This window comes from Dromiciops gliroides, chromosome 2, assembly GCF_019393635.1.
Source record: "Dromiciops gliroides isolate mDroGli1 chromosome 2, mDroGli1.pri, whole genome shotgun sequence".
Classification (NCBI taxonomy): domain Eukaryota; kingdom Metazoa; phylum Chordata; class Mammalia; order Microbiotheria; family Microbiotheriidae; genus Dromiciops; species Dromiciops gliroides.
Window position 1 is genome coordinate 287,520,017 of NC_057862.1, and position 24,200 is coordinate 287,544,216.

At 45.0% G+C, this 24,200-nt stretch overlaps 1 protein-coding gene across 2 annotated transcripts in view; it reads left to right on the forward strand.

Moving 5' to 3' along the window:
* The first annotated feature begins 6,722 nt into the window (after positions 1–6,722).
* AKT1 (AKT serine/threonine kinase 1) overlaps positions 6,723–24,200 on the forward strand; it is a 142,478-nt gene continuing 125,000 nt past the window's right edge. Inside the window, exons 1-2 of one of the 2 annotated variants that reach the window (XM_043984680.1) lie at positions 6,723–7,002; positions 20,576–20,733. In XM_043984680.1, the coding sequence (XP_043840615.1) occupies positions 20,688–20,733 (46 nt within the window). In that variant the 5' untranslated portion in view covers positions 6,723–7,002; positions 20,576–20,687. Of the gene's footprint in view, positions 7,003–14,526; positions 14,599–20,575; positions 20,734–24,200 lie in introns of those variants that run through there. The other variant, XM_043984681.1, reaches the window with a different exon arrangement.

The window sequence follows — 24,200 nt, forward strand, 5'->3', positions numbered from 1 at the left end:
CAGACCTGAAATCAGAAAGACTTCTGTCCTCAGACAATTATTAGCTGTGTGACCCTGGGCAAGTCACTTAATCCTGTTTGCCTCAGTTTCCTCATCAGTCAAATCAGCTGGAGAAGGAAATAGCAAACCACTCCAGTATCTTTGTCAAGAAAACTCCAAATGGGGTAACAAAGTATCAGACACGACCAAACAACAAACAAAAAAGGAGGTAGTGTATCCAACATTGCCCTCTCCTTCTGCCTTTAATTCTCTGGGAGGAAGCCCTCACTCAGATCTCACCAGTCAGAGAGAGTGAGGGGATTAGGTGCTGCCCATTGGGCAGTGGACAGAATGCAGTAGGTAGACCATGGGATTTGAGGTGAGACATAAGAGAAAGGTGGGGTCAAGGGAGCTAACTCCTTCAGGCATCCTTTGCCTCTTCTTCTCCAGACAGGTGGTTGGTTTGACATGCCCAAATTTCATTCTGTCTGTTTTCAGAAGGAGGCCAAAGGGCTCGTGAAGATATTGTGGAAATACCATTGAATTTGGAGTCAGAGGGGCTAGGATCCAATCCTAGTTCTGGTCTTTGTGTGAGTTTGAGTAGGTCTCCCTGGTGCTTAGTTTGGTCCTCCATAAAATAGGGACTGTCATCTCTTCTACCTTACAGGGTCATTGGGAGGTTTAAATAGATTAAAAAAAATATGTTGTGGAAAGTGCTATATTTGGAGATTAATGTGACATTAGGCAAGTCCATGTCCTCATCTGTAAAATGAGAGGTTGTCTCTAAAGTTCCTTCCAACTCTAAATCATGTGACCTATGACTGTGACTATTTGATTTCTGGTGTTTAATTGCTGGACTTCACCCAAGTGCAGCTACTGAATTCCAAACACATTTTATTTTATTTATTTGTTTTTGTGGGAATTTGGGGGTAATGACATTTTTTTTATCAGAATTTAAGATGTTCACAAATTCTCTTCTGGGTCCCAGAAAGGGAATTTTCCCAAGCTCTGCCCAGCCCTCCCTGCCCCTCACCATGGTCAAGGCCTTGACTCTGCCCTGCCCTTGTATGGGGCTGTGGGGAGTTTTGCCTGATTGTTTACTCAGGAAGGTTGATAGTAACAGGTCCTGAGCAAAGTGTAAGTCATGTTTGGGCCCCAAGTATCAGGGTCCATCTGGGAGGGGTGGCCAGAGATTGTTGGACTCAAGTCAGAGTGGGAGAAATCAGAAGCAAGTGGAAAAAGTTGCCAATTTCATTCCAAAAGATGCCTGCTGGTCCCTTGGGGCCACTTTAGGCTTAGAATGGGTATATGGCATAAGATACTAGTCTAAATGTAATTCTTGCCAAAACTGTTTTTGAGTTTTCCCAGTAGTTCTTGTCAAATAGGAATTCATCCCTTCCCCTTCCCCCCTCCCCTCTCCCAATGGCTGTGTTCTGGCCTAGAAAAGGGAATGTCAATCCAGACAGTGAAGTGGAAATGTTCAGCAGGAAATGGGCTTTTAGTGCTGACTTTATCATTAGATCACTGTGTGACCTTGGACGTGTCATTGCCCCTCTCTGGGTTTCCCCATTTGCAAAATAATGGGGTTGAACGAAGGGTCCTTTTTAACTCTGATATTTTCTATTATAATGAGCTACTCAGTTCTGCAATTCTTTGGTCTAAGATCCCTTTCAGCTGGAAGAGCCTATGGTCCATGTCTGATAGTCTATGTGTCTCTGGAGGGTTCTGGTTTATTAGGGTATTTGGAGGGATTCATGACCCCTATCCCTATCCTTACACACTGCTCTAAAACATCTCACCCTTCTGCTTGCATAGTGCCTGAACCCGTCATTAGAGCTTGCTTCTTCTTTCTGTCATTCATTCAGCAAACATCAACTGAGTTCTACTTCCTCTTCCCCAACCCCTTTTGTGCCCATCCCTGTATTCCCCTTGTTGGGGATTAGGAAGAAGGGCAGAACCTGACTCTATGACTCTAATTTTGGGGAGCTCACAGTGGGGGATAAGATCTGCCCTCAGGGAACTTACAATTTAGAAGGAAAGCCAGGACCTGGACACAATAACTTCAAACCAAGGCTGATTGTGAGTAGGCTGATGATAAAATAATAACTTATGTTTTTAGAGGGCTTTAAAGTCGACAAAACATTTTCCTCACCACCCACTTGTGAGAGTGTTTGTACCAGTATGATTATGCTCATTTTACAGATAAAGACACTGACATCCAGAGGTGAAGGGGCTTTTCCCAAAGCTCTAAGTGATGCTTTCTCTCTCTCTCTCTTTCTCTGGCTACAACCATTTGACCCTAAGGTTTTAGGGGAAGGTGACATTACTTTTGGCTAGAGGCATGGTGAAAGGCTTCCTGGAGGAGGTATAATTTGAGATAGGAGTGAAAATGGGTAGAAAACCCTAAAACTAAGGAATTCTTGTTTATTGGGAGGATCCTGTAAATCAGTGGGTAAACATTTCCATTTAAAACAATTCAAGGGGCAGCTAGGTGGTGCAGTGGATAGAGCACTGGCCCTGGATTCAGGAGGACCTGAGTTCAAATTAGGCCTCAGACACTTAACACTTACTAGCTGTGTGACCCTGGGCAAGTCACTTAACCCCAATTGCCTCACAAAAAACCCCAAAACAAACCAAAACAAAAAACCCCACCACAATTCAGTTCACATTTCACCTTTCAAGAAGAGACAGATTCCACAAACATTTAAGCATCTATTAAGAACCTACTGTGTACTGAGGGCTGTGCTATGCACTGGGGACAAACAGAAATAAACCCAACAATCTTTACTCTCAAGAATTTACATTCTATTGGGAAAACAACATGTGCATATTTAAGTAAATACAAAATAGTAGCTGGGGTGACCGGAAAGGTTTCATGTAGGAGGTGGCACATGACCTGAACTTCAAAGGAAGCTAAGGATAATAAGAGGTGAGGAGGGGCTGCATTCCAGGGATGGGATGATGATAACAACAACAACAACAAACAACCATCACCACCACCACCATTTACTTAGAGCTTGGGCAGCTTGGTGGATCAGTGCATAGGATGCTGGGCCTGCAATAAGGAAGACATTTTCCTGAGTTCAAATCTGACTTCAGAGACTTACTACCTATGTGACCCTGGGCAAGTCATTTAACCCTGTTTGCCTCAGTTTCCTCATCCGTAAAATACGTTGGAGAAAAACAAAAGGCAAACCATTCTAGTGTCTTGCCAAGAAAACCCCAAACGAGGCTATGAAGAGTTGGCCACAACTTCAATGGCTTAACAATTATTATCTCGTTTGGTCCTCACAACAAGCCAGGGAGGTAGGTGCTATCATTATACCCATTTTATCAATGAGGGAACCGAGGCAGAGGTAAAGTGACTTGCCCAGGGCCATACAATATGTGTCTGATTGAAACTCAGGCCTTTCTGACTTCAGGTCCCACAATACTGCAATCCACTGCAATGTTATACCGTTTGGTCAAAGGAGATGGGACATGGGAGGTTGTGTACCATGGACAGCAAGTAAACCTGTCTGGGTGTTTTACATTTCCTATGTAACCACCCTCTCCCCTAAGAACCTTGTTTTTGATTTCACTGAGCAAATAAAGCCATTTGTGAAGAGCTACTTCTCCAGACATCTTCCCCCACTGTCTTCCTTCAGCTTTGTCACACATGAAGAGGTGGCCCCTTCTCCCTTTTCTCTCATACTTTCTTCTCCAGTAGATTTCTCCATCATCCACACCCACACATCATCCACCTCGATCTAATCTTGGGTCATTTTCTGTCTATTGGCGGCTTCCCTGATGCCTACAAACATACCTATCACCCCTTCCTCTCATCCTCAAAAACCTCTCATTTCATCCCTCCCTCCCCAGTAATAATCGTTCTCTCTCTTCCTCCTCCCTTTCCTGGCTAACTTCCTTTAGAAGTTTCTCTTAAGGGGCAGCTAGGTGGCGCAGTGGATAGAGCACCGGCCCTGGAGTCAGGAGGACCTGAGTTCAAATCAGGCCTCAGACACTTAACACTTAGTAGCTGTGTGACCCTGGGCAAGTCACTTAGCCCCCAATTGCCTCACTAAAAAAAAAAAAAAAAAGAAAACAAGAAATGTGATATCAATTATATGTCTCACTCTCTTCTTAACCCTCTGCAGTCTGGCTTCTAATCTCATTCAACTACAACACCTTTCTCCAAAGTTACCAGTGATCTCTCTCTCTCTTTTTTTTTTTAGTGAGGCAGTTGGGGTTAAGTGACTTGCCCAGGGTCACACAGCTAGTGTTAAGTGTCTGAGGCCAGATTTGAACTAGCTGCCCCACCAGTGATCTCTTTTTTTTTTTTTTAGTGAGGCAATTGGGGTTAAGTGACTTGCCCAGGGTCACACAGCTAGTAAGTGTTAAGTGTCTGAGGCCGGATTTGAACTCAGGTACTCCTGACTCCAGGGTCGGTGCTCTATCCACTGCGCCACCTAGCTGCCCCACCAGTGATCTCTTAATTGACAGATTAATTAATTAATCTTCATCCTCGACTTCTCAGCAGGCTTTGACACCGTCTTTCTTTTCTTTTCTTTTAAAAAAATTTTTATTATTTTCCAGTTACATGTAAGGATAGTTTTCAACATTTATTTTCACAGGATTTTTAGTTCCAAATTTTTTTCTCCCTCCCTCCACCCCAAGATGGAAAGCAGTCTGATATAGGTTGTATATGTACAATCACATTAAACACATTTCTACATTAGTCATCTTGTGAAAGAATCAAAGCACAAGGGAAAAACCTCAAAAAAGAAGGAAAAAAAACAGTCCAAAAGTAGAAACAGTATGGTTCAATCTGCATTAATAATCCACAGTTCTTTTGTCTGGATGTTAAGAACATTTTCTATCATGAGTTCTTTGAAACTGTTTTGGATCATTGCATTGCTGAGAAGCGCCAAGTCTATCCCCATTGTCATCACACAGTGTTGCTGTTACTGTGTACGATGTTCTCCTGGTTCCGTTCCTCTGTCAGTATCAGTTCATGTAAGTTCTTCCAGGTTCATGTAAGTACTTCCAGGTGACACTGTCTTTCACCCTCTTCTCTTCATACTCTTTTCTCTCTGTTTTTCATGACAAAGCTCTTTGCTGCTTCTCCTCCCAACTGTCTGACTGGTTCTTGTCAGATTTCCCATAGCTTCTAGTTAGTAGCACTCAATTGGAAATGAACATGCATTGTTATGTCTTTCATGGACAAGTCTCCTTTCCACGCTCAGACTGTGAGTTCTCTTGAGGGCAGGGTCTGCCTGGGATTACTCCTTTTCTCTCTCCCCCATATATTCTAACTGAACACAGGATTAGCATCCAGGGGCTTAGGTAACATTCTTCACTCCTCTTCCCTCCTGTGAAAGGCCAGAGACGGAAGGGACTGGTCCAGGGCCCACTGCCTTGTTCCCAAGTCTCCTCTCCCCTCTACCTAAACCTTAGGTTCAGTCACAGGCTTCAAGAGTCTCATAGGTCACAGGATCATAAACTTCAGAGACCCAGACAATGGTTTGGGTCCTATTGGGCAGTCAGAATAACTACCCTCCCAGTCTTTCCCCCCCCCCCCAGGGTCTTCTGTCTAGGCTGCACCATATTTGGCAGAGCCAGGCAATGGAAGTCCAGCAGGGATTTCCTTAGAATGGGTCATTGAGATATATATGTTTGTCAATTTTATTCTCACCCTTATTTATCTGGAAGTGCCATAAATCAGAAGTAAGGAATTCTGCTTTTCCCAGTTTTTTGCCAAAAGATCCTTGTCCTGGTGGTGGTGGTGGTGGTGGGGACTGCATAATTATTCTCCCTCCCTGGAAAACAAATGCTTTCAAATTCTAGCTTTGTTACTTATTACCTGTGTGACTCTAGGCAAATGACTTAACCACTGGGCCTCAGTTTCTTCATTTGTAAAATGAGGCTAATAATAGCAACTATCTCCTGGGGGTGTTGTGAGGATCAAATGAGATCATTATAAAGTGTTTAGCTAGTGCCTAGCACATAGTAAGGAAGGAGTGGGCTTTACTCCCTGTGTAATCTTTCTGACTCAGTTTCCTCATTTGTAAACTGAGGCGACTGGGCTGGATGATGGCTAATGTCAGTCTATGTTCCTAAGATACCATGAGAGGAGGAGGAGGAGGAGGAAGGAAGAGTAAGAAGAGGAGAAGGAAGAGGAATGGAGAAGAGAGGGGAGAGGAAGGAAGAAGAGGATGAAAAAGAGAAGGGAGACAAGAAGGAGGAGGAGAAAGGGAAGGGGGAGGAGGGAAAAGAGGAAGAAGGAGGCGGGGAGGAGCCGGGCGGATGTTGGCTGCATAGTTGAGGGAGGGCGGGGAAATGGGAGGGCGGGCGAAGTAGCCGGGGTGGTGTGTGTCTGTGTGTTTGTGAGTGTCTGTGTGTGTGTGAGTGTTTGTGTGCGTGTGTGTGTGTGTGCGTGTGTGTGTATGTATGTGTGTGTGTAGGGCAGTGTGAGTCCGGGTCGCCTGGAAGGAGGCGGAGCCGGACGCGCTGGAGGGATCCGGAGGCCCCGCGCCCGGAGCTGCGCCCCCACCTCGCCCGCCCGGGCCGCGGTAGCCCCAGCCCAGAACGCTGCAGGCGGCCGGGGGGTGGCTCTGCGGGCCGCCCCTCCCTCCTGCCCTCCCCGGCCGGACCCTGCGCCCCCAGCGCGGCCCAGCCCCCGCCCGGCCCCAGATCCGGCGGGAGGAGGAGGAGGAGGAGGAGGAGGTGGAGGAGGAGGAGGAGGGAGGCGGGCAGGCTAGCCGGACTCCGCAGCTGTAACAGCGGCTGCCACAGCTGGATTCCCGGCCCGGCCAATCCCGGCTGCGGCGGCGGCGGCGGCAGCAGCAGCAGCGTCCGGGGCCTGGGAAGGAGGGAGGAGGGAGGGGAGGCGCCGCGCCCCCCGCCCCCAACCCCCCGCCCCGGAGCGGACTGGCATGCAGAGCGGGAGGCGGCCCCGGCCCGGCTAGGCCCGCGCCCCGCCAGCGGCAGAGACCCCCCCCCCCCCTCTCCAGCCGGGGCCTGGCCAGGCCCGGCTCTCCTCAGGTAAGCCCGCATCCCGGCCAGGCCGGCTGCCCCCGGGGTCGGGAAGCCTTTCCTCCTGCGCCCCAGGGCCGGGGGAGGGGGGGGCGCAGGGCGCGGGGGCGGGGGTCCGGCCTGGTGCGCCCGGGCGCAGGACCTGCGGCACTGCGCTGCGAGGGCGCGGGCGCTTTGTTCCACGGGGTTGCGCCCCGGGACGTGGCTTTTTGTGTTTCCTTTTGTGCAAAAAAAAAAAAAAGGAAGCGGGGCCGGGCTGGCCGCCCTCCCGCCTCTGCCCGCCTCTCCTCCCCGACCTTCTCTCCTCTCCCCGCCGCCGCCGTATCCTGCGATTAGCGAACAGGAAGCTGTTGGCCGCCCCAAGCCAGCCGGGCCCCGGAGCCCAGACCTGCGAGAGCTGGGCGCCTGCTGCTCTCGGCCCGGCTGGCGGGGGGCGTGGCGGGGCGCGCCGGGGCTTGGGGTACAGGAGCTAGCCGGGGCCGGCCGGCGTGCCACCCACAGGAGGAAGGGACCCGGGTGTACACACATTGGGGAGCCCACCAGGAGAGGCTTTGGGCTCTCGGGGAGCTGGGCCAGGCAGGATTAGGAAGGACCCCAGGGTAGCCACTGCCAGGACTTTGGGGAGATTGGCTCCACTACATCCCCAGGCCTGGCCCGTCAGTGGTTTATTTCTGTACCGAATGATTCCAGGCATCAGATTTTGCTGGACAGCCCTGGGTGCTGGTCCCATCTCTGGTCTCTCTTCTGTGTGACCTTGGGCAAATCGATTCACTCACTTGTCTAAGTCTGTAAAATTCACTTCAGCAAATGTTAAGTGCTTGTGCGCAGGACCCTTAGGTTAGCACTCTGAATTCAGAGATAGAAGCCTGGCACGCCCTACTCTCAGGAAGCTTGCAGTCTAACAGAGGGAAAGGCATGTCTACAAAAAATGGACAGAGAATTTGGCAGGGCTTTTCAGTCTAATAGGCTGAAATAGGAAGACGGAGAGATGATTTTTAACTGGGGGTGGAGAACAACTTCATGGAAGGGCCAATAAGTAGCTGGAATGTTAACTGCAGAGGTGAGGGTACTCTGGGGCTGGACTGTGGAGATCCTTGACTGGTGGGATCTTTACTAGGCAGTGGAGAGATGCTGAGGATTCACCCCATTGCCTTCTATTGTGAAGATTTAATGAGAGAATGGAAGGGAAAGTGCTTTGGACGCTGTAAAGCATCTTATACCTGTGAGGGATGATTATTTTTGTTGTTAATGTATTTACTGGCAATATGACCTTGGATGAGTAACTACCTTTCTCCACCTCAGTTTCCTCATCTATCAGCTGGGAGTAAACGGTATGCATTATTACTATTTTCTCTGTGTGTGCATGTGTGTGTGCGTGCGTGCGTGCCTGTGTAGAGTCCTTGTCAAGGAATTAAGAAACTTTGATTTTCATCCCAGCAGTCACCTTGTGCAAATCACATCTCTCTGCCAGTTTCACTAGCTCTAAAAGAAGGAGGATCGTTTAGGTTGTGAGAGCCATTGGTTGAAGTGTTTTGGATGAAGGACAGGCAAGACCTGGGTTCACATCCTGCTTCTTGACACATGCTCATTGTGTGATCACAAAGCTTAACTTCTCACTGCCTCAGGCAACTCTCTTAAACTATAAGTTATCGAGGAGTTGCCAGGTTGTACACTGATGAGAGGGTTGGTTGTGTGTGGGTGTGTGTATTTGGGAAAGACATGAATAACTTGGTGGTTCTTAAGGCATCCATCCTTTCTGAACTCTTTCTTTTGCCAGGCAGGCTGTTCTCAGACTGTAAATTCCATGAGGGACTCTATTTAAGCTCATGTCTTAGCACAGGCCGCAGGGTTCTTTACACATAGCAGACTTTTAATACTTGTTGGTTTATTTTGAATTTATAAAGCCACTAGTCTTTTGAGGGGAACTTCGGGGTCTGCACAGCCCCAGGGAAGAGTTTGGGGATTGCCAGGTTCTGCTGGTCTCTAGGTCCTAGAGACCTGGGAAATTTCACTCCCTCACCCCCACCTGTTGGGTGGTCTTTAGTATGTTAAGGATCTCAAAGCACTTTCTTCCCAACCGTGCTGTAAGCAAATATCAGCTGGATTTTACAGATAAGAAAACCGAGGCTTGGAGAGGGGAAATAGCTTGTGACCATACAGCTAGTAACTGTGCAGGTTTCCCTACTGTGCTGCCTCACCATACATTGAGTCTGTGTCTGGTCCTATGCTCAGCTCTGACCAGGGGAGAGATCAGAGGAAGAGACATGAGCTGTGCCTCTGGGCATTCTGTCTGGAGACTGCCATTGTAAACAATATATGATGCAAGATCATATGTAAAATGGGGCTTCAGAACAGTAAGTGCTCTTGGTCAGGAAGGGAGAGGTCAGTGGGAGTTGTGGGAGTCTAGAAGGGCTTCCTGGAGAAGGTAAGACTTAATAACAATAATGGCTGGCATTTGCATATATGGCTTTAAAGTTTGCAAGGTGCCTTATAAATATATTATATCATATTGTCTTCACAATAATCCTGGGAGGTAGGTAGGTGTTGGGCCTTGAGAGTTGGGCAGGATGAGTGAGGCATTGTTTGTTTCTAGTTCCTTAGGCTTTCCAAAATGCTTTCCTACCCATGATTTCATTTGATCTTTACCCTCTCTCTATAGGAGGAGCTTGGGGCAGGGTTTATTAGCACCTCTTTTTTTACAGCTGAGGAAGCGAGTTCAGAGAGCTTATGACTTGCCCAAGGTCGCACTGTAAGATAGATTATACCAGGAGGAGTTCTTCAGCTGTTTGGAGAGAATGCCCCTTGATTCTAGGGTGGCCCATGGTGTGGACTGATTTTAAGTGAATAACATCTTGGGGCGTTTGGCTTTTGTGCCTCACTCTTCACCTCTTACACCTGTGGAAAAATCAGCATTGGTTGGGACTCTACCGTCAGGGGCATGGGGAGGGGCGGGGGAGAGGGGGCTCTTTTTTCTCTTCTTCTCTCCCCTCCCTCCAGGGGACCAATGATAGAGGCAAATGACAGGCTTTTTGTAGTTTTTTCTTAGTCCTCTTTGCACTCACCGTCCCTGCAGCTTTTGAACGCTCATCACCCTCTCTTTCAGGATTCAGTCCTAGTTTGCTCCTCCATCTTCTTTCCACCCCCTTAATGAAGGTATCCTCTAAGGTGCTGTCCATAAACCCTTTTTCCTCTCCGTAGTCTTCTTTGGCAGGCTCCTCTAATTTGACTCAATAAACAACCCACTGTTCCTCAAGTCCAATACTCCCATCTCTTTATGTCTTGTCACTGGCTCTTCCCCCTCCCCCCCCCCCATGCCTGGAATGCTCTCTCTCATTTCTGCCACATAGACTTCCCCCTGGCTTCTTTCAAGACTCAGCTCAAACACTACCTACAGGGGGCCTTTTTCAGTCCCCCCAGCTGCTAGACACTTCCCACTAAAATCAGGCATCTTGTTGGTACCAATTTATTTACAGGTTGCCTCTTTATTAGAATATGAGCTCCTTTGGGGGCAGGGACTATTTTTACCTCTTTGTATCAGTGAGGGCTCAATAATGGCCTGTTGAATGACTGATTTTTTTTAAATGTTCAGAATTTCTATTTTATATCTTTTGTTTTTCATCACCTTCATTTCCAAATATACCCCTCTCTCTTATACCCAGGGAGCCAGCCCTTGTAACAATACTAACCTACTTATCAACTGAGTCGACAGTTGTATCAATAAATACTTCTTCCGTGCCCTCTCTGTGCAGAGACTTGTGCAGGGTGGAGGGAGTAGTGGAAGGGGGTGGAGGGGGGTGGGGAGGGATACAAAATTTGGAAAAGACATTCTTTATTCTCATGGAGCTAAAAATCTGAGTGTGATAAGACACAAGTAGAGGTAATTATATAGATGGTAATATGTAAGAGAGATGAAAGACAAAGGAAGTGTCCTGGCATTTGAAGTTCAAGGTAGACAAAATCACCTTCTACCACCCTGTATGCCACATCTCCTAAAGGGCATCTTCACCTTGGACCCCCCCCCCCCCCGGCACTTCACTCAGCAGGTCCCCAAATGTCCTCATCTTCCCTCCCATACCTGTCCCTCCTCCCAGCTTCCTTATTCTTGGGTGACACTACCATCCTCCCAATCATCCAGACTTAAAACCTCAGTCATCCTTTGATTCTTTCCTCTACATCACCTCCACTTCCAGTTACTCATCAAATCCTATATCTGTCTCCCTCTGCAGTCTCTTATTCATCCCCTCCTCTCCACTCCAAATGCCCCAAGTTCAGTCTCTCATCACCTCTCACCTGGACTTATTGTAGTAGCCTCCTCCCTGGTTTCCCTTACCTTGTCTATCCCTTTTCCAGTCCATCTTGCACAAGACATCTTCCTCAAGTATAACTGATCAGTCACTCGGTTACTTCCCATGTCTTGTCTATCCCTTTTCCAGTCCATCTTGCACAAGACATCTTCCTCAAGTATAACTGATCAGTCACTCAGTTACTTCCCATGTCCTCCTCCCTTTGACAGTTGGAGCCCTCAACTCTTTTTTTTGTTTTGTTTTGTTTTGTTTTTAGGGGTTTTTTTTGAGCCTTCAACTCTTGAGCTGGTCTCCCTTAGTATTTCATATATGACTCTAGCGTCTGTGACTTGGCTTTATGCATTAAATAGAATATCTTACTACAAACCTTTGCCTACCCCCCCCCCCCCCAACTGTCTTTCAGAATCTGACTCAGGTGCTATTTCTTTTAATCTTCTTTGATTTCTCTCTTTCTAGTCTAGAGGGATTTTTCTATTTTTCAAGAACTTATGGTCTGTACCACTCCGTAAAAGCGAGCATAGAGTATTCTATATTGTTATCTTCATTTTTTTTTTTTGGTTTGTTTTGTGGGGCAATGAGGGTTAAGTGACTTGCCTAGGGTCACACAGCTAGCAAGAGCCAAGTGTCTGAGGCCAGATTTGAACTCAGGTCCTCCTGAATCTAGGGCCAGTGCTTTATCCACTATGCCACCTAGCTGCCCCTTATTGTTATCTTTGTAATATGATTTCAAAACCATAAAGTTTGAAAGGACCATCTATTTCAAAACCCACATTTTAGAGGGAAGAGAATGCCCAGGGAAGGTAATGGACTTGACCAAAGTCACAGAGCAAGTCAGAAATTGAAATCAAGTTTCCTGGTGCAGGCCTTCTTTGGCCTATGCCATTATTTATCATTATCGTTATCATCATTAATATTAATAATATTGAAATTGACAGATTTTTTTTTCTCTGTCCCACTTCTCCCATCCCCCCCCCATTGAACCAAAATAAAATATGCGTGGTCAAACAAAGCAAATTCCCCTCATTGACCGTGTCAAAAAATCTAGATGAAGATCTGCTTTCTCTCTCTGCTACCTCCCCTTCCTTGTAGGCCCCAGTTGTGAGAAAGCAAGAAAAACAGAATCCCTGTTATAAACATGTAGAGTCAAACAAAACAGCTTCCCGAATTGGTCATGTCCAAAAAATAATGTTTGATTCTTCATATTGAGTCCATCACCTCTGTTTTAGGAGGTGGGTAGCACGTTTCAACATGGGGCCTCTGGAATTGTGATTTGTCAGTACATATTGATCAGAGGTCTAAAGTCTTTCCAAGTTGTTTTCCTTTATGCTGTTGTTATTGTATCATTGTCCACTTTGTCATTTTTAATGGTGAAAAAATGTTCCATTACATTCATGTACCATAATTTATTTAGCTATTCCCCAAGTAGGTGGCTTCCCCTTAGTTTCCAGATTTTGGCTTCTCTGAAAAGAGCTGCTGTAAATATTTCTGCACGTATGCTCTCTTCCTCATTTCTTTGATCTCCAATGGTTATAGGCCTTGTACTAGTATCTCTGGGTTACGAGGTCTAGACAGTTTAGTGACTCTGGGGGCCTTTGCTGCTTTTCAACATATAACTATAAAGGCTTCAGTGATTCATGTTCTTGTTTGTTTTTTGTGGGGCAATGAGGGTTGAGTGACTTGCCCAGGGTCACACAGCTAGTGTCAAGTGTCCGAGACTGGATTTGAACTCAGGTTCTCCTGAATCCGAGGCCAGTGCTTTATCCACTGTGCCACCTAGCTGCCCCCCATGTTCTTGTTGGTGTGGTATCCCTCCATGTTGCAGATAACATATATGATGTATCTTCTTGTCCCATGTGATTCTTGTCTATGCCCTCCATCTATCTATCCAATGTGCTGAAGACCTCCCTATGAGTCAACATTCCTTAGTCAATTTTATGTCATGGACCCTTTTGGCAGGCTGAGGGAGCCTACTTATGGACTCCCCAGAACAATGTTTTTAAATGCATGAGACAAAATATATAGGATTGTAAAAGAAACCAATTATAGTGAAATATAGCTATCAAAATATTCACACCCCGCCCCCCCCCCCAAGTTCATGGACTTCCTAATTTAGGTATTTTTACTTTTGGTAAGTATTAGTGCAGTCTTTAGGTGGTCCTATTATAGCTCTTGCTGCTCAACAGTTGAGCAGTCCTTTTTTTTTTTTTTTTTAAGTGAGGCAATTGGGGTTAAGTGACTTGCCCAGGGTACACAGCTAGTAAGTGTTTAAGTGTCTGAGGCCGGATTTGAACTCAGGTACTCCTGACTCCAGGGCCGGTACTCTATCCACTGCGCCATCTAGCTGCCCCTGAGCAGTCCTTTTTGGACTGAACATTTCCTGGATGATGGGATTTTGTATTACTGGTTTCATTGGTAATATGTGGCAACCCACTCATGCCCTTTGTGTGTATCTCTTCCATGGCCTTTCCTTAGGGTCATCAGTAATTTTGAGTCTTTGAAATGACGGTGTTCCATGAGTCACCACCACATAGTATCAGCAAGAGAATACTAGTGTTAGTATCCAAATCTTTTTTTTTGGCAGGGCAGTGGGGGTTAAGTGACTTGCCCAGGGTCACACAGCTAGTAAGTGTTAAGTGTCTGAGCTCAGATTTGAACTCAGGTCCTCCTGAATCCAGGGCTGGTGCTTTATCCACTGCACCACCTAGCTGCCCAAGAATACTAGTGTTAAAGAAAAGATGGGCTTTTTGGACAAGGAGCCTCTTGGAATGATTTATTTCCCAAATGCAGTCCAGCCTTCTGTCACATTTGGGCCCAATTTATGGTCTCTCCACTTTCAGGATCTCAAAGGTTTGTGTTCTGTTGGACTGAGTGGGCTGCTCATCAGGTTGCAACAATAGGCATTCTTTCCCCCTCTAATCTTGTTGAGGAGACCCAGTTGGCAGCCACGGTTTTCCTGCAATCTGCGCGAATGTTTTCTATAGGGGGCAGCTAGGTAGTGCAGTGGATAAAGCACCGGCCCTGGATTCAGGAGGACCTGAGTTCAAATCCAGCCTCAAACACTTGACACTTACTAGCTGTGTGACCCTGGGCAAGTCACTTAACCCTAATTTCCCCACCCTCCCCCCAGAATGCTTTCTATAAATCTAACTCTTGAATTTTTTTTTAACAGATGAAGAAACTGAGACCCCCCACCCCCACCCCCCAGAGATAAAAGTGACTTGCCGTAGGTCACGAAGGTAGTAAATTGGGGAAGGCAGAATTTGAATTCAGGTCCTCTGGGCACCTGCCTCCATTCCCTAAGGTATCTATCTGTTTTTTTCTGGAGAACATCACCTCTTTCTTTCCTTTGGACTTTTTATAAGGCATCTCCTGTGACCCTAGCGAACCCTTTTGATGTTGAGCTTGCTATTTTCAGTCAGAGGACCTCTGAGCCCTCTCATTGGGTACCCCCTAATATGGAACTTTGTATCATGTATATATATTAATTACATATTAAATACACATACATGTGTATGGATGCAGGCATTCGTACACACATATTAATATACCTGGGAAATAACTGAGTTTTGCTCTACTGAGTCAAATACCTTTTTTTTTTTTTAGAAGAAATAATCAAAAACATTGGGATCCAATACCTCCAAACTGGTTGTGTGAGTGAACATTTCTATAGTTATTATGCTATGAAAAACTTGCAAAAGCAAGTCAGTTCGATTGTATTTTCACTATGACTATATATGTATATATGCTCATTCTTTTAAAGATTTTGTTGAGATGAGGGTCTTCATATGGATTGCTAGTCAATGGGTTTTCTTGATTGTTTTTTTTTTTTTAAAGTAGTAATAAAAATGCAAAGCAGCACGTTGTAAATGGATAGAGAACTGGGTCAGGATGACCTAATACCATAGTGTTTATGGTAGGAGAGAGTTGCCAAGGGCCAAGCAATGTGAATTTAAATGACTTGCCTGGGGTCACAGAAGTGGTCTACTGACTGACCCAGGGCAAGTCATTTAACCTCTGAGTGCCCCCCTGACTACTGTGATCCCTCCATTGCTTGTTGAACATCTGTAGATTTGCATTGATAAAGGAATAAAGGAAGTTTCCTCTTCTGGAGGTCCCCTTGAATCTTGAAATCACAGATCTAGATCTAAGAAAGTCTTGTGATTATTTTTTTTCTCAGTTTTTTTTTCTTACTTTTAGATTTCTTGAAAATACATTCTTCAGTATTGCTTATAAGCATATGTTTCTTCTGGTCCAACCTCACTGGAGACACCAACTCTGGTGATTGTGTTGCCAAAGATAACGAAAATAGATTGCTATAGAGACTGTGGTGAATCTGTTCCATTTTTCATCCATTTGTTGTCCTCTTTCAAGTTTCTGACACAGTTGGATCTTCTGCCAATCTTTTTTTTTTTTTTTGGGCGGGGCAATGAGGGTTAAGTGACTTGCCCAGGGTCACACAGTTAGTAAGTGTTAAGTGTCTGAGATTAGATTTGAACTCAGGTCCTCCTGAATCCAGGGCTGGTGCTTTATCCGCTGCCCCACCTAGCTGCCCCCTCTGCCAATCTTTTGACGTATTTCCCTTTGCTGTTTGAGGCCCATAGTTCTTATATTATCCCACCATCCTGCCTTGTGACATTTTAAAAATAAATTTCTATTGTTAATATGTATGGCCTTTAATTGCCTCAGTGTTTCTCTGCTTAAGATCTAGTGTTTGTCTGCTGAGGCAGTTTTGCAAGTCTTTTCGCCTTCTTATCTGGGTGATTGCTTACATTGATGAAACTCTTAGAAAGTTGTGATAACTACTCTACTGCTTTTCCTTAACCCATTTCCTATTTTTCTGTGTAAGTAGCTTTTTTGAATAGGTCAGGTTGAGGCTATTGTAACTTCACTCTGTTTCATCTTCATATCTAGAGCCTTTCTTTCAACTTAGTCTCAATCTTTGACCTTTTCTTGTAGCTAGTCACTAGTCAGATTGTCCTTGATGATTCAGAAAGAACTCCTACTTTGGTACCCATTTATGTCCTGCTTTTTAGCTCAATTTCAGAGTGTGTGTGTGTGTGTGTGTGTGTGTGTGTGTGTGTGTGTAAGATGATTGTTGCCCACAGTGGCCACTACATTCCAACTCTGCCTTAAAGAGAGTGTTCAGGATACTTGGTCGCAAGGCACATGTGTGTGTATTGTATTATGTTACATATTTTTATATTGCTAAATATTTCCACATAAATGTAAACTACTTTAACATTTGTTTTTTAAAAATTTTGAGTTCCAAATTCTCTTCCCTCCTGCTCCTCTTACACCCCTTGAGAAGGCAGTTTGGTATCCATTATACTTGTGAAGTCATGCAAAACGTATTTCCATTTTAGCTATGTTACAAAAGAAAACACATATAAACAAGAAAAATAAAGTAAAAGTATGCTTCATTCTATAATCAGAGTTCATCAGTTCTCTAGAGGTGGATAACATTTTTTGTGTGAATTTCATCATTTGGAATTATCAGTTGCAAGGCTTTTTAATAAGTCTTCCCCCCCCCACTTCCCATTTTACCCCTGCCCCTCCACCTTCACACTGAAGATACCAAGCATCTATGTGTATGTTGATTTCGTTCTGAAGATCTTGTAACATTTTGGTTTTTTCCCCTGCTATAGCGTTTCCCTCTTTGTAGTCTCCTGAAACAGAAATTGGTGTGTGAATTGAAATTATTTTCTTCATGGTGGTCTTTTTTGCTTATTTTTACCAAGGCCGGATAATGGCACATCACACAAAGTGATGTTTCTTATTGCTTTTTGGGTGAAAGATTGAAGCCAACGCCTGCCAACGCCTTTACTTGCTTCCCCAATAATAACCTATGAGCCGTCCTTCCATTTAATTGAAACTTCCTCTTGTCTCCATTTCATTTGTGAGAATGTCAATATTGATATGATTCACTTCCTTTACCAGTGTGTCAGAGTGTTGGTCATGAGACAATAGGATCTCACATTTAGAGTAGTAACAGTTAAGTTACCATTGGGAGACAATCTAAAAATTGTTGGATTCTTAGCACCTTTTGCCCTTTTTCCTCCTGTTTTGGGACTGTTACTCCTGAAGTAGAAGGGGGCCCAAACAGACTTTTGTGGTTGCCATGGTTGAAAAATCCATCACCTACCAGCCAGCCTGTTGGAGAAGAGCCTTTCTCTACTTAGTAAGTAAAGAATAGCAGGCTCAGTCTTCTGCCAGGACTTTGCTTAAAACTTTTCCAATTTGATCTGAGAGGGAATAAACATTTATTAAGCACCTATAATGTGCCTAGTATTGTGCTAAGTGCTTTATAAATATCCATCCCATTTGATCCTCATCACAACCCTGGGAGGTAGGTATATAATAGCTTATTATCTCCATTTACCTGATGGAGAAATTGAGGGTAAGTGACTTGCCCAGGGTCACTTAGCTAGTAAATGTTTTTGAGACTGGGTTAGGACTCAGGTCTTCCTGACTCCAGGTCCAGAGATATCTAGTTGAAAACCTTCCTTTTATAGAGGATCAAATTAAGACTGAGAAATTATGGCTTACCCAAGGTCACTCAGCTAACAGGAGACAGAGCCAGGATTCAAACTCAGGCTTTCTGATTCAAAAGCTTAGTGCTCTTTCCATTGTAGCACATTGCATGCAGTCTAACTCCCCCCAGCCAAGCTAATACTCTGAGTGTAGGGATCTTGATTAATACTTCATCCTTGTCCTCTGTTACATACAGAACACAGAGGCATCCGGTGACTCTGGATAGAGCTCTAGAACTGGAGTCAGGAAGACCTGAGTTCAGATTTGGCTGTAGACATGTAGTGACTGACCCTGGGCAAATAGCTTAGCTTCTGTTTGCCTCAGTTTTCTCATTTGTGAAAGAGCTATAATAATAGCATCTACTGTCCAGAGAATCAAATGGCATAATATTTGTAACTCATTTAACACAGTGGCTAGGCACTTAAATCCTTCTTTCCTTCCCTCCCCTTTTTACCTAAGACTCACAGAGGATAAGCACCAGCTGATACAATGGGGCCCAGTTTTCAGCTTTAAAAGCCACACTTTTGGGGCAGCTAGGTGGTGCAGTGGATAAAGCACTGGCCCTGGATTCAAGAGAACCTGAGTTCAAATCCAGCCTCAGACACTTGACACTTAGTGGCTGTGTGACCCTGGACAAGTCACTTAACCCTCATTGACCTGCTCCCCCGCACCCCCCCCCCCAAGTGCCACACTTTAAAATTGCCCTAAGACTTTTGGGACACTGTATAATGCTGATTATAAGTGTTACTGGAAAGATAAATTCAGATCTAGAATGACCCCTGAGGCCTAATTTTACAGATAAGGAAATTGGCTGGAGGCAGTTGAAGTGACCTAACGTCACTTAATAGGTAGTATATGTTTGAACCACTGAGGTGTTTGAATACAATAGGATTTGAACCCAGGTCCTCTGACTTAGGGTGAATGTTCTTCCTGTTGTGCCTTGCTGCCTTCTTGGGTTGGAAGCTGGCCTGTATTTGAGCTACCTTGAATGAGCCATAGGATTTATCTTTTTTTTTTTTAATGATAATTGTTATTTTTTTCTTTTCCTATCAGTTCCATTTCCAAATCCATCATCCCCTTCTTTTTAGCAAAACTAACCTGTTATCTAATCTAACAGTATAGTATAGGCAGTATCTCGCACCTAGGGTTTTTATTTTTTCTAGCCTTTGGGACCAGGCTTGGCCATTATCCTTGTAAAACATTTAGGGTTTCTTTTGTTCTTTTCATTTACATTTTTGTAATTGTAGATATTGTCTTCCTCGTTCTGCCTTGTCATTTCAGCGGTTCATCCAAGTCTTCCTGTGATGGCCCTGTTGTCTTTCTCCTGGTGCTATACCATTTCATTGTATTTATGAACCCCAGTGTGTTTGGCTATCCCCCAATTAAAGGGCATCTCCTTAGTTTGCAGCTTTTTGCTACTGTGAAAGTGCTGCTATAAATATTTTGGTGTAAAGAGAACCTTGCTGCCTTTGACCTCTTTGAAGTATACACCTAGCAGTAAGATCTCTGGGTCAAAGGATCTGGACATTTTAATCCCTTCCTTAGCATAAATCCAACTCCTAGGATTTCTGCAAGCAGAAAGGAAGGAAGAAAGAAAGAAAGGCTTTCCTGGGCTGGCAAAGAGTCTGAGGAAAGCTATAAGGAAGAAGAGATGTGATGCAGAAGCGATCAGTCTACCCAGTATGGATAACGAGGGGGAGAGAACATTTAACAAACATTTTTCCTATGAATATTCTATTTTTTCCCAGTTACACATAAGAACAATTTTTAACATTCGTTTGTTTTTTGTTTTTGTTTTTGTTTTTTTAGTGAGGCAATTGGGGTTAAGTGACTTGCCCAGGGTCACACAACTAGTAAGTGTTAAGTGTCTGAGGCCGGATTTGAACTCAGGTACTCCTGACTCCAGGGCCGGTGCTCTATCCACTGCGCCACCTAGCTGCCCCAACATTCGTTTTTAAATTCTAAATTCTCTCCTTTCCTCCCTTCCCCCATCCCTGGTAACCAGTTTGATATAGGTTATACATGTGTAATCTTGGAAAACATTTCCATATTAATCATCAACTAAAACTTTTAAAATGCCTACTATGTATACAACCCTGTGCTGTATGCCAGAGCCTGTCCAAAATCTAGATAAGAAAAGGACTCTGTCCTTATGGTGTTTACAGACCAGGTTGAGGCCGGATTTTTTGAAAAAACAAGCATTACGTACCTACTATGTGCCAGGGGTTGTGCAAAGCATGCTACAAATATTATGTCATTTGATCCTCACAACAACTCTGGGAAGTAGGTTTTATTATTATGCCCCTCCTCTCCCCCCCTTTTTCAGATGAAGAAACTGAGGGAAACAGGTTAAGTGACTTGCTCAGGGTCACATAACCAATAAGTGTCTGAGGTTAGATTAGAACTCAAGTCTTTTTGACTCCAGGCCCTGGGGCTTTATTCATTTCACCTTCTAGCAGCCTCTAGATTGTGCCTATGCCATACACATAGCATTGTGCAAATATATGTTGAATAAATGCATTGTGGAAGCCATTGACTTAAATTTTGGCTAAGGAATCTGGAAGGATTTTTTGTTGGGGATATTCCTTGTGATCCTGGATTGGAGGTCAGATATATGTGATGCCTTGTGTGATTAACAGTCTTAGATGCCCCCAGCCCTGAATCTGTTCCTACATGTTCACATGGGAAGGGGTGACTCTGGGTCCAGAAACATCCCAACTTACTTTTTCTTTCTTGACTTCTTCCAGAATTGTTGGGACCGGTACGTCTGCTGGGGAGTCCAGAGCCCCTCTAGGCCTTCCAGGAGGATTGAGGTGACCACTTGGGACCCACCCAGCCTCTCCTCACCTGCTGGCGGCCATGAACGAAGTCGCGATTGTTAAGGAGGGCTGGCTGCATAAGCGAGGTCAGTGTCACTTGGGTTTCCTAGCCCAAGGGGTCCTGGGGGCTCTGCATTGTGGGATGCTTGGTCTTCAGGTCAACATGGTGATGAAACAATTTAAAGATTCAAACCCTGACTCTGCTCCTTACTTACCTGTATGACTTTGGGCAAACTCTTTAATCTCCCTGGGGCTTGGTTTTTTTCATCTGTAAAATGAAGGAATTGAACTGAATGATCCCTAAGGGCATTTCTTTAAGCACATATTTCCATTTCTGTATCTATGATCTTATGTTCCTGGCAGGGTGTTCTTGGTACTTGAGGAAGGGGCCAGAAGCACTGGTGAGGTTAGGTGAGTTCTTAGATGTCTTTAGGTCAGAGAATAGAAATCCCAGTGTACTGATAGTAGATGAGAAAACCCTCTTTCCCTGATTCCCCTTGGGATATCTTAATTGTCTTTTTTTTTTTTTTTTGTGAGGCATTTGGGGTTAAGTGACTTGCCTAGGGTCAAACAGCTAGTGAGTGTTAAGTGTCTGAGGCCGGATTTGAACTCAGGTACTCCTGAATCCAGGGCCAGTGCTCTATCCACTGCACCATCTAGCTGCCCCTTTAATTGTCTTTTTAAAAAATTTATTACTATTTAAAATTTTTACATTGCCAAATTTCTCTTTTCCCTCTGTGTGTGTGCGTGTGCATGTGTGTGTGTGCACGCATGTGTGTGCACGTGCGTATCCCTTCCTTTGCCCCTTCTCAGAGAGCTATCTCTTATGATAACTTTCATTTATTTATTTATTCATTCATTCATTTATTTATTTCCGGGGCAATAAGGGTCAAGTGACTTGCCCAGGGTCACATAGCTAGTGAGTGTCAAGTGGCTAAGGCCGGATTTGAACTCAGGTCCTTCTGAATCCAGGGCCGGTGCTTTATACACTGAGCCACCTCACTGCCCTTGATAACTTTTAAAAGAAAGAAAAAGAGGAATAAGAGGGGGACTCCCCCCGCCTTTCTTTGCAGATGAGTTGGAGGAAGAGTCTTCCTGTGGCTTTTTGAGGCCAAGCTTCTTTGTAATTTTGCAACATTCATTTTTGGTTGTTTTGTTGCTATTGTCCCTTCTGTTGACATTGTTGTAGTTACTTTGTATCTTGTTTTCTTGGCTCTGATTAATTCTCTCTGCATCAGTTCATGTAAGTCTTTTTTCCCTGCTTCCAAGAGAAGCTTTTTGAGCACAGTTTTATTAGGTCTTGAAACTAATTGGTCTTGTGCAGAATTTGGGGAGGGCATGTAGAGGGAGCAGCATTCAGGGGGATTCCAAGCCTGGTCTGAAGGGGAGACAGGATGATGATAACAATACCACCAATAACTGTTGCTGATGTGTTCACAGAGCCTAAGGTTTGCCAGGTAGGCCTCATAGACATCACCTCATTTGAATTCCACAACAACCTTGAGAGAAAAATGCTCCCCATCTCATAGATGAGGAATATGAGGCTGAGAGTCTTTCCTGGGGTCACATAACTAGTAAGTGACCAAGGTGGGATTCTACTCTTGGCATCTTGAATGCAAGTCTAGTGACGCATCTACCTGCTAGACCATGCTGTCTGGCCACAAGACAGGATGGTGTAATAGGGTTGAGCGTGTAGGGCTGTTGGAACTTATAAGAGCATTTGTGGGCTGGGTGGTGGGGAAGAGGCAGTGGGAGTAAGTAGTCTATCTTGTATCTTCCTCAGTGCCCGGCTGTGCCCACAGCAGGTAATTAATGAATGTTCCTTGAGCTGGCCTTCAGGAATGAGAGATAGGAGGGAGCATTCTAGGGCTGTGTGTGTGGGTGGGGTGGGGTGGGACAGAGAGAGAGAGAGAGAGAGAGAGAGAGAGAGAGAGAGAGAGAGAGAGAGAGAGAGAGAGAGAGAGGAGGGAGGATGAGGGGGGCAGGATCCTTAGTAAAGACTTGCAAGTGGAAATAAAAAGTCCTCTATGGTAAGATTTTAGGGGGTCAACCAGGAAAAGCGAGAAATGAAGTCATTCTCCCAGTGGGACTTGGACACAGCAGTTATCAATTAAAAAAAAACAATTTGTTTCACTCTATCAGTTAATCAAGCAATAAGCATTTATTAAACTCTTTCTGTGTGCCAGGAAGTTTGTTCACTTCTTTAGAATACAAAGGAAATAGGGGATTTAAAGAAAAAGCACACGGTCCCTACCCTCAGGGAGCTTACATTCCAGTGGGAGAGCCAACATGTATAGATAAATGGGTACATACAGGATACAGAGTCATTCTTTCTTGGGGAAGGCGTTAGCAGCTGGGGGGATCAAGCTTCCTGTACAAGTCGAGTCCGAGCTGAGTCTTGAAGGGAGTAGGAATTCTAAGAGACAGAGGTGAGGAGGGAGCAGTCCAAGAGTGGGTTACAGCAAACACAGAGGCACGGAGGCAGGGGAGTGAACAAACAACGCGCTACCAGGAACAGCAGATGGGCCAGTATGACTCTCCAATAGAGCAAGGCTTCTTAAACTTGTTCCACTTGAGAACCCTTTTCGCCTGAGAAATTTTTACCCTCACCCTGCGTAAATAGGTATATAAAATAGGTGTCTGTAACCTTTTACTATTGCCAGATTTTTTTTTTGTGACCCCCCACATTCAGTTACACTACCCATAGTCTAAGAAGCTTTGCAGTAAACCACAGGAGGAGAGTGAGGGGTAAGAAAGCTGGAAGCACAGAAAGGGTCCAGATTGTGAAGGCTTTTTTAAACATCAGAGTGCCTCACATGCTCTAGAAATGTTAGTTGTTGTGGTTATCATTACTATTTGGAGGCTCTTGCAGTTGTCCAAGAGAGTGGTGAGGAAGTTCTGAGCTAGGGAGCTGATTGTGTGAGTGCAGAGGAGGAAATGCCTTCTAGAGAAGGGGGGGTTCCATCCTTGAATGACTAGAACAATGGTGATACCCTGTATAGTAACAGGGAAGTTCAAAAGAGGGGTGGGTTTGGGGGAAAAGAGGATGAGTTCTATTGTGGACATGCTGAGTTCGAAGTGTGGGAGCCATAGCCCGCCCTTTTTTTCTCCTGGGGTTGCCCTGTCTTTATGCATGAGACTAGAATGAGCAGAGGAGATGCTTGTGAAGGGGGAGCCACATGGCTTGGCTGCTTTCTTCCTTAGGCCGGCCTCTCTGGGAGCCTGTCCCTTTGCTTTGAGCAGGGTGGGGTCCAGGAGAACTGTGGGTTTTCCAAAGCTGTGGGCCCCCAGGCTGTTTTATCAGTGACTTCACCTGGCTCCCAGGGCTGTCTCTGGCTTTCCTGGAACAGAAAGGAAAACATTAGGTGCTTTCCACTTTCTACAAATTGACTGGACAGAGGCCTTCAACAGGTTCCTGTACCTTGAGAACCAGAAGGAGCCTTAGAATCGTGTCACATAGGTTAGAACTGCAGGAGGGACCCTTAGACACTATCTTTTCTAAACCCTCCTATTTTGTGGAGGTAGAAACCAAACCCTATGGAGGGGAAGGAAC